Below are 11,292 nucleotides of genomic sequence, written 5' to 3' on the forward strand. Positions count from 1 at the left end.
ATATGTGTGTTTGGGCCCAAGACCATGTGTAATGAAGCCCATTGGGCTGGTAATAATCAATAGAATGTGTATGAGCTCACACACTATATATAGTGTGTGTAACTCTTACACAGGCAACCTTTTGTCAAACCTTATTCTCTTGAACTCTCAAACTCTCTCTGCTCTCCCTTTCTCACGGCAATAAACATATACTAAACAAGATTTGAGATCTCGGTCATCACTAGTAATTTTCGCTATCTAGTGTAGAGGTTGATCCAAGTTAACTAGTAATAGTGTTGTTAGATCCGGTCAAGGGACCTGCACTACCTTAGCTACTCACCAAATCTGGATACACCAGAACCGGAACTCAAAGATCCTGCTCCAGAGACTACGTCTGTGATTGCACTTCCAGTTAATGCTGCTATACCTCTCAAGTGCCAAAGCCAAGAAAGAAGAAGTGGCACTATGTTAACAAACGAGGCAGTGTCCGTTGAAGAAACTACCTCTATCATGATGATTCTCTCATCCTATACTGCAAATGGCATGCCAACAGCGAGCCATGTAGAAGGAGTTCTTACCTTAAATAGAACCAAAATCGAAGCAAAACTGGACCAAATTTATATACGTGATAAGCATGGTGTGTGTCTATGTTTGAACAGGGGGGAACGACGATGTGAACAGCTAGGGTTACATGGAAAACATATTATCTTTGGCCATATGAACACTTTAACCTCTCAAACCTTAATAGTTTATACTTGGTCCATAAATTGATAAATTTATGCATAAAGGTATATAAATTTACTATATATATGTATAAAAATTTGTAAAGTTGTATATAAAAATTAGTATTTTTTTTATTTATGACGTCATCCGGGTCAAACACCGGTCCGCCTTCTCGAGTCTGTGCGACCTTTGACCCGGGTAAGGCGTCCGGGTTAACGTCTGAGCGAGTCTGAAACATGGTATACGCGAAACATGTATATAATCGTTCTCGAGATTAATCATAAAACACATATTTTCAAACCATTATCCTTTTTAATCACTAAAAGTGATAAGGTTTTAAATTTTTTATCAAGTGTTAACATTTTGTCATTTGTTAATTCGTACCAACCCAACTGTCTCTACTTGTTCCATCCAAAAAAAGGTACTAAAAAATGTATAAAATAAAAGATGGCATGAGACACAACCCTACCAATGAAACCAACTAGACTATCAGTCAACCAATAAACTGTTGACATCAAACCATTAAACAAATAAAAAAAGTTAAAGTAAGACTACAGTTATCCCAATTTACTTTTCACTATTTCAGGAAACTCAGATTCACTCTCACTGCTCTTGCAATTATAAAGAAAACCCTAGCAGCATTTAAAGATACCCCGAAAAAGAAAGACAATAAAAAAAGCAACCATCACTTCTTAGATAACAATCAAAATCTACCCATTTTAAGAAAACCTAGAGATATCATATACCCTAAATTCCAATGGATGCATACTCTGAAACCAATAACAGTATCAACAACAGTACTACTACTGCTCACCAAGATTTCAGCACCACCGTTGCATCTGGCAGTTCCTCTAGTACTTCTCAGGCGGTGGCATCCACTACCCCGAGCCGCTACGAAAACCAGAAACGTCGAGACTGGAACACGTTCTGCCAGTACTTAAGAAACCACCATCCACCACTCTTTATTTCACAATGCAGTGGTGCAAATGTGCTTGAATTCCTTTGTTACCTAGACCAGTTTGGAAAGACTAAGGTTCACACCATGATATGTCCGTTTTACGGACACCCGAACCCACCTGCCCCTTGTCCTTGTCCACTCAGACAAGCTTGGGGCAGTCTGGATGCCCTCATAGGCCGCCTTAGAGTGGCCTATGAAGAGAACGGCGGTGCCCCGGAGGTTAACCCTTTTGGGGCACGAGCCGTGAAGCTTTACCTTCGTGAGATTCGGGATTTGCAATCGAAAGCAAGAGGGATCAGCTACGAGAAGAAGAAACGGAAACGTGTGGCGTCACAGCAAGATATATAATACTTGAATTTCAAGAAATAAAATCATATTAGATCAAGGTATGAACTAGTTTTTTGTTTGTTTCTTAATTTATTTCTGGATCTTAATTATTATCTTTGATTTTATGCTAAATTAAAAAGAGTACTCAAGGGTACTTACTACAAAGCATGCTATGGTACTTCAAGGATTATTGCTAGTTTAAATTTGGTTTTCATTTGGGTATGATCTCTATATTTATATGAACAATGAAGACTATGAAGAATCTTGTTGTTAATGTTTTTTTTTTCTTTTTAGTGTGTCTCACTATATATTTGACTTCTAGTCACAAACTTAAATATTTATACCAAATTGCAATGAGCTTATATATGATGATTTAGTTTAAATTCATTTGGCCAAGTTCTATACCATTATGTATACTAGCTAAGCATTGTTAATTTAAAACTGGTGCTTCTTCCATAAACAAGCTATTGTTTTATGTTTCTAATATAAAGAAACTGTGAGTATTTGCAACGAAGAAACTGGCACATCAATTTTGTGTAACGGCAGTAACAATTATAAACCGGACTAAGATTTAAAGTACATGAACTTGAGCAGCATCAGTCTTTATTTCTTGAACTCGTCTAGTTAAAAACCGAATAAATGGTAATTGTATTCTTTTACTAATTGAGATATTTAATCAAGATTTTGAAGTTAATGGTTCTATATACTTTTTTAGTTTATATTGACCGTACTTTTTGGTTACCATTTTACCGAAAAGAAAATGCTAATACTAAATCGCTAGTTTGTTTCACATGCAACAAATTAGTGAAAATCTTTAGCCATCTACTTATATCTATCATTTTTGTTTGTTTCACATGCAAACAAGTTAGCTAGTTGGAATTCATTTAGTTATATAAATTGGAGATTACATAAAATAAATAATTTGTACAAGATTTGGACAATAATATTTGTGTTTCTATAAAGAACAGTTTTCAGTAATGTAAAAAAGATGTTAGGTTCCAAGGATCCGGAGCCACTTCTTTTGATATTCTAGCGTTCATGCTATGCTATTCAAAGTACATTATATGCCGTCGTATGTGCACTATGCCAAAAACGTAAAGAATAATATGATGAAAACGTAAAACTGAAGCCATTAGCCTTATCGAAACAACCTCTATCCCTTAAAGTAAAGGTAAGGTTAATTTGTCACCGTCACACTCAGCCTCCCACCCATATGCCAATTATGGGTAAGTTTGTAGGCTTATAGGTTGACAAAAATATGGTTTTTTATTTATGTTTGTAACTATACAAAAAGTAATTACAAAAAATATATATTTATATATAATGAGATATCCCATCACAGGGTACAATGAACCAGTGACTTTTAGTGTCAAGTGTCAACATACATAATGGGACAAGTCACGGCTAGAAAGAGCACGGCCTCTGAGACGACATGACACATGATTATTCTTGGCGAGGGAAGATGTCTTGCCATTTTTAAGCATAAAGCAACCTTGATCGGCCATATTTTTTGTTGGTTCTTCCGGTACTAAGCAAGATATATATTTGTTAAGGAAACGCACGTACTGTTCCTCATAAATATATATAATCACAATATAAATATAAACATGTGATCCAAATACTAAACTATAACTATTTATATACACATAAAACACATCTAAAAGAGGAGCATGTTGGTTGATGCACGGTCTACTGTCAATCTATCACATCAATAGCGGAATTCGATAAACCAAGCAGTTTAAGAAGATATGATTTATCAACGTGCCTACACATGCTTGGGTATTCAAGACACATCAATTTAAAAAATGCATGATGTGAATTCTTATAAAGATTACGAACGCATTTTTTAAACCTATATAACCAAATTTTTATTAATAATTTGAAAGTTATAAAAATAGTGCTTAACGAGAAAATGGATGAACAACTCGAAGTTAAAAATCACAACTATAACAAGTTTTATCAAAATCAAAAAGTTCTATAAATGTGATTATTTTTATACAAATAAATATAATACATTGATGTGTTAGATCTATAAAACTTAAGAAATCTTATAATAACATCCATATAATAAAATAGAAGTATATTAGAAGAGGTTGCAATAATCTTCTATAAGAATAAATTTTCCAACATGCTAAAGCAGTCTTGAAATTGTAACAATAGGGTAACATTTCACCATTTGAGTAATTCACATAAATTATACTTTCAAACATTTTTAACTAAACCATATACTTGTGCATAAACCATATGATTTTGTGGTTCCCCTGGCAAACTTATGTCGCTCATACCCATGTCACACGCGTGTCACTAGGATGCGTCGGTTTTCCCTAGCATCTTGAATTGTCAGTCGAGCCATGCCGCATCCGTACCCACCTCTCTAAGTGGAAATTTACCTTATCAACAAGAAGTTGCCTCAGTTCCTTTGATCTTCGATGACAATCTTCTTCCAGTGCCATGTTCTTTTGTCAACGACTTGTGTGTTAGCACAAAGTTGTTATATCCGGACCAAGTTTTTGTTAGTGGCAGCTTGCCCACAATAACAAATTGTCTTATCAACAATAAATCTCTTTCAAAGGCATTTCCCACTCAGCTTCGATACACTTTTTTCTCATCGGAACTAACTGAGCATCAATAGTAACTTAGTTGAGTTTGATGAACAAATACAAACCCAACACATTAATTTCAAAAGATAAATATTAATTATACTCTTTTTAAGTACATGATAAGAGTATTTAGAAAGAAAAAAGTAGCTAGATAACAAAGTATAATATTTTGAAAGAAAGTTATTTTGATGCACTAAATCTTCAGAAGTAAAGAAATGCCGCAACGGAAAGTTTCATTTAATTTTTCTAAGTATTCTTTTTAGAAAGAGTTGGGGGTAAAGGACTTCAGACTAAGACCCTTTTCAACGGGGAGGGCATGCATTTGGGCTTCTGGTCCAATCGTATGAAGATAATAACTCTTGAGATCTTTGAGGTTTTTGGTTCAAAACCTGACTTAAGGGGTTTTTCCAAAGTGGTTGGTTTTCTTCTTGATGTTATTTCTGGGTGAGTTAAGTCCGAAATGTCAAAATCGGTATGGAAGGTTGACATCCGTCTCAGGAAGTCTCACTCGAATATTGGGGGTGGTTCCAAACGTTGTTAAAAAAAGAAAGGGGTGATGACATCCTCTCTTCAGCAAGTCAGCTACTCGAACCAGCTACAACTCGGGTTTCAGAATGAAAATAACCATGCCAAGTCAACTCGGCTCTAAACTCCTGCTAATAAAATATCGAGCAAGAATTTTAAATTAAAATTATATTATCATGTCACTAGTTGACTTATGAACCATGTTATACGAGCCTATTAAAAATTGAATTGGAAACTCATTAAGATTTAAAACTTAGTTTAGCGTAAACGAGTCAAATGAGTGATCGAGCCGACGAGCGAGCTTACCTTGTAACAAGTTTGCCTCTTACAAATGAGCAAACTCATCTAATCTTGGTCATAAACGACACATTTTTGAGCAAGCTAGCTATGAGCAATGAACTTTTTGGAGAACCCTACTCCTCCAACGGGCAACCACTCATTCTCCTCCCTCAACCCTGTATCATCACATTCATCACATGTCCTTTCACATCGTTGTAAGGCCTCGTTACCGGTAGCTCTACTTTCGTGTTGGATTTACTCATAAATGCAGTTCTAAATATCAGAATTAATTAAAACATTCGCGGAACATTAAAAACTTTCGTCAAACATTTCGTAACAATCCAAAACTTGTCTTAAACAAACAACTTGTCTTTCAAAAACAAAGTAATTAAAACATATCACGTCTTGAGCCTTCTGATGCCAGCCTCTTATTCAATGTCACGTGTCTCCTCAAGCGAGCTGCCTCGTCCTACTCACCTGCGTGCATACTAAAAGTCAGCTACGCTGAGTGAGTTCAAGTTAATCATACATTATACAATACATACAAACTTATATTCTTTCAATCATACTTTCATACTTTCGTACTTTCTTTTGTACTAACTTGCTTTCATATCTTACGTTATAAAGAGCATTACGCCCTACATTCCTCGAGTATTATTAGGGCTTGGTACCCTCCTTCCTCGAGTATTATTAGGGCTCGGTACCCTCTTTCCTCGAGTATTATTAGGGCTCGGTACCCTCTTTCCTCGAATATTAGTAGGGTTCGGTTCCCTAGTTCTCGAACATCAGTAGGGTTCGATTCCCTCTTCGTTACCATGCAACCATACGTCATACCTCGAGTATTATTAGGGCTCGGTACCCTTTTCGTAACCATGCAACCATACAACCATCCTTTCCTTCTTTTATTAACTTTATCACGTTCATACACAAGCATACATATCATACTTACCTTATACATAGCGTTACAACCTGACAGTACGTGCAATATCCGAAGATCGTTCACGTACCATCAAGCAATCATTCATACATTTCACATTATTCACATAAGGCATACACTTATCTCTTAGGATAAGCGTATTAACAAACATATTGAGCATGCACACAGCCCCGAAAACATAACACATAAATGGGGCTAGAAACTCACCTGAAGTCGGTTACGTTCACCGTTAATTGTTATTCCTTTCTTCAGTTGGGCGCGGCTAACTTTATAACAATTACTCGTATTATTTATCTATTACTAGCCATATCACTAGCTTATTTGTAATTAATTCATTCCTTTCTAAGTTCAAGGACCATTCTGTCCTTCTGTTAAACTTCAATTCGTTACTTTGGTCTTACCGAATTAGACCTTCTAATTCGTTATCTTTGTTAATGGTCTTAAAGAATCAAGGGTAATTCGTTACCCTTTTCCTTAACGAATCGGATAAAGAATCAAGCCTAGTTCGTTAGGCTTCCTTATGCGAATCAGCTAAAGAATCACCTCTGGTTCTCTAAGTTCCCTTAGCGAATCAGCTAAAGAATCACCCTCTGGTTCTCTAAGTTCCCTTAGCGAATCAGCTAAAGAATCACCCTCTAGTTCTCTAAGTTTCCTTAGCGAACTAGCTAAAGAATCACCCTCTGATTCTCTAAGTTTCCTTAGCGAACTAGCTAAAGAATCACCCTTTAGTTCTCTAAGTTTCCTTAGCGAACTAGCTAAAGAATCACCCTCTAGTTCTCTAAGTTTCCTTAGCGAACTAGGGTTGGGTCAGGGAAACACCTTTATCTTTTCCGGCGCCGCCTTTTCCGGCGCCGTCATCGCCGGAAAACCGCGTTTTCGCCGGAAAAACGAGATCTCACTCGTTCTTCCACCGTTTTCATCGTTTTTCGTCCCGTTTGATCCAGATTTGAGCTAGGGTGATCCCTAAACTCATCTTAGGTCCGGTTTATTCCCGATTCCACCCGGATCTTTTGATTTAAACGGTTTAACGGTGTCGGCTCGTCGTTACGCGACTATAACTAACGTTTTAGGCTCGTACAATACTAAACTATCATTACCTCGGGTCGGTGCTCGGTTTCCTTCTTGATTTCGGCTAGAGATAAGGAAGAACTAGAGAGAAATCTTAAGTGTGTGTTTTGGGTGGTGTATGGAATATGTGTGAATGAGGATTAAATGGATATTAAGGGTTTATATATTTATGGATCATGGGCTTAAGCCCATGGTCTTTCCTTCTTTCTTTCCTAACCCAAGTCCATAACCCATTTTCATTTACCCAACCCTAGCCCAACTCGTATTCTATTTATCTAAACCGATAACGACCCACTATGAAATAACGAAATTTATTTTTATTATAATAACCGAAAGTAGGATGTTACAATCGTCGCGTCCTCTACGCCTATCTTTTCTCTTACGTCACTCATATCGGTAATTCTATAACATATATAACATAGTTTATATTTACCTAGCGCCCTTAACACATATATATGTGTAAGCATATAATGGATCGGTCAGCTAACTGAATGCTCATGCATGTGGGCTTTGGTTCTCCTATCCCTAGTTTTGCAAAAACCGCATAAGGCATCAAGCATTAATACTAGCTCCTAGGTCAGCCAGGGCATTGCTAACAGACAAATTTCCTATGAGACAAGGGATAGTAAAGCTCCCTGGATCGGTCATTTTCGGCGACAGCTTTCTTTGGAGGACAGCTGAGCATTCTTCACTCAAGGTGACGTGCGAGAGCTCCTCCAGCTTCCTTTTGTTGGTCAGCACTTCTTTGAGAAACTTTACATATGTCGGCATTTGAGCAATGGCTTCGACGAAAGGGATGTTGATGTGGAGTTGTTTGAAGAGTTCTAAAAACTTCCCGTACTGAGCTTCCAATCTCTCCTGTTTCAGCCGTCCAGGGTATGGAATAGGTGGAACATAAGTTCGGACTGGTTCCTTAGGTTGTACGGTGCCTGTTGGGATCAGTCTTTCCTGCGTTTTATCAGGGAATTCCTTCTCAATAACTGGTTCTGAAGTTGGTGAGGCAACAATGGTTGTGCCACTTCTTAATGTAACAGCGTCGGCTGTTGCATTTGGGTTTGTTATAGTGTTGCTTGGAAGAGCGCTAGGTGGTCTTTCAGACAATTGTCGGGCAATCTGTCCGATCTGAGTTTCTAGATTCTGCAATGATGCTTGTTGACTTTGCAGGTCAGCTTCATGTTTCAGCAATACTCCGATGATATCAACAGCTCTTGAGTCGGCCTTCTTTTCAGCTTCATTTGTTTTGGTCATGAGTTGGATTAACATTTTTTCGATCTTTGAGTAGCTTGGGTTTTGATGGCTACTAAAACTTTGATCTTGAAATTGAGGTTTAGGCTGAAATGATTGATTTATCGGTCTTTTTCAAACCATGGTAAAGTTTGAGCGTTACCTCCATCTTTCCAGCTGAAATTCGGGTGGTTTCTCCATCCTAGATTGTAGTTGTTGCTGAAAGCGTTGTTCTGACGAGCGATGAAATCGACTTCTTCCATGGCCATGATGACTTGTTTACAGTCGCTCATCTTATGATTTCCCCCACAAGTGTCACAGGTGAGTCTGGTTTTTGATAGTTCGGCTTGAAGCTGTTCGAATTTTTTAGAAATGGCTTCAAGTTGTGCTATGACAAGAGTGTTGGAATCGACGTGGTGTATTCCATTATGGGTAGGTGTAGATCTTGGTTGGTTGTAAGCGAAACTCTTCTTTGCAGCTTTCTCCAGGACTTCAAATGCTTCGTTAGGTGATTTGGATCCCAGGTCTCCACCAGCGATTTGGTCGATGGCCTGTTTGTTTTGACTGGATTGTGCGTCAAAGAGAGTTTGTACTTGTAACCATACGCTCAGTCAATGGTGTGGGCGTCTTCTCAGAAGACTTTTGTATCTTTCCCATGCTGCGTGTAACGACTCATCATCATCGGTCCGGAATCCGGTAATGCTGCCTCGGTATTTGGCAGTTTTATCGGGCGGAAAATATTTGAGGAGAAACTGTTCAACCATATGGTCCCAAGTGGTGGTGGAACCAGAGGAAATAGATTCTATCCATTCTAGGGCTTGGCCCCTTAGAGAGAAAGGAAAAGGTTTGAGTTTGATCTGATCGTCTGAACAGTTCTGGATTTTAAAGGTTCCGCAGATTCGTAGGAATCGAGATATGTGAGAAAAAGGGTCTTCGTCGAGGAGACCATGAAATTGAACTGAATTTTCCACCATATGAATGGTGCTTGATTTGATTTCGAAATTTTCGGTGATTTCGGGTGGAGCCACTCCATTGCCGAAGCCTTCGAGAGTTGGCTTGGCATACTGGCTCATGTTCGGCTCATTGTTCTGGGCCGCCATCATTTCTTCGGTTTGATTTTCTCCTTATGCGGTGGCGTCTACTGATTCGTCTTTGATTGCTTCGGCGGTTTTTGCTGTCCGTTTACGTGCTCGTCGACGAAAGAGTCGTTCCGGTTCAGAAATTGGAGAAACAAGCTCAGGCTCAAAAGTAGAAGACATACATGGGACTAAATCAAAATTAAACACTAAAGTAAAAGTTAGCTAAAGTTAGTGTAATTAAACTATAAGTTAAGCTAAGTTATTTTAACTAAGGTCTAAATTAATTAAGCTAAAGCAAGGTAAGGTAAATAAAGGTAAAAAGTAGGCTAGCCGTAAAATTATATATTTTAGTATTTAAAAAAAATATAAAATAAAATAAAATAAAATAGGAGATAAAAAATTTGTACAATTATAGACAATGATTAAATTAAAACTTGGATCGTTCTTAGAAATGTACCGTGTCCCCGGCAACGGCGCCAAAAACTTTGATGTGCTCTGCGTGTGGTGGTATAGAATATGAAAGAGATGGAATGAGTTGCTTTTGCACAAGATCGTGTTTTAAATTTATAAAAGTGATTTCTACAAAGACTAAACACACACAAAATAGGCAAGTGTACCTATCGTATATGTAGAATAGTATTGGTAAGAACCAAGTATCGATCCGTGGACACAAATGTTTCTAATGATAAATCGTCGTTTTACTTTAATCGGAGGTTTTAATCATTTTGGGTTAATTTTTGAACTTTTATAAAATATAAATACTTATGTATAATATATAGGTGACAAAGACAAGAGATTCTAAACGAGTTGTTCAATTAAGCGAAGGTTACCATCTAATATCTAGAATCCACTCCATTGTTCCTTGATGATTAATAGTTAAACATGTGATAGACTTGTCCTAATAATATATGATAGAATTATGATCCTCATTTTTAAGTGAACACATTCTATGACATAATGAATAATAGCATGCATATTTTCAAGTCCATCCTATGCTTAATAGCATGCTACCCCGAGAATGTCAATTTAAGTAGACAAGCAGTTGGTAAAGTAGAATGATTAGAATTGACTTCGATTTCTCAAATACCAATCCTAACAACTTCGAGTGGTTGTAGTTAACTCACACAACCTCCCCTTGGTTGATTTATGTAGGTTATAATTACACATTCCGTTAACATATGATTTCTTTAACTAGCATGATATCCTAAGCAAAGCCATTTTCGGATTACCAAGACTTAGAGAAATACATCATAACTTATATCTCATCATTTCTAAGTACAATATAAGGATCCATGTTCCGATAATGTATCAAAGTATTTCTATCTTTCAAGAACATGAATTGATCATGAACGATTGCCAATATAATTGACAATCACCAACTTTGAATTAGTATTTTAAGATGGTGAAACATTTCTCATCAAAAGATAATTGTAAGATAACCATGTACTTTACCAAACTAAACCACATGTTTTATATAATCATCAAGTAAAACAAAGCTTCTTCATAGATTTTAGATGGTAAATAGAGTTTAGCTCATAATGAGCATAATGATGAACATTAAGATGAATGATGATAACAAATACATGATTAAAC

General features: G+C 37.0%; 1 protein-coding gene across 1 annotated transcript; it reads left to right on the forward strand.

Annotated features, from left to right (window-relative positions):
* The first annotated feature begins 1,145 nt into the window (after positions 1-1,145).
* Positions 1,146-2,179, forward strand: LOC143540244 (protein LIGHT-DEPENDENT SHORT HYPOCOTYLS 3-like). The gene has a single exon (XM_077033354.1). The coding sequence runs from the start codon at positions 1,460-1,462 to the stop codon at positions 2,006-2,008; it is 549 nt and encodes a 182-aa protein (XP_076889469.1). The 5' UTR covers positions 1,146-1,459; the 3' UTR covers positions 2,009-2,179.
* The last annotated feature ends 9,113 nt before the right edge of the window (positions 2,180-11,292 follow it).

The sequence above is a fragment of the Bidens hawaiensis genome, unplaced genomic scaffold, assembly GCF_021521415.1.
Source record: "Bidens hawaiensis isolate Kalapana, Puna unplaced genomic scaffold, B.hawaiensis_p1.1 tig00012184_1, whole genome shotgun sequence".
NCBI lineage: Eukaryota > Viridiplantae > Streptophyta > Magnoliopsida > Asterales > Asteraceae > Bidens > Bidens hawaiensis.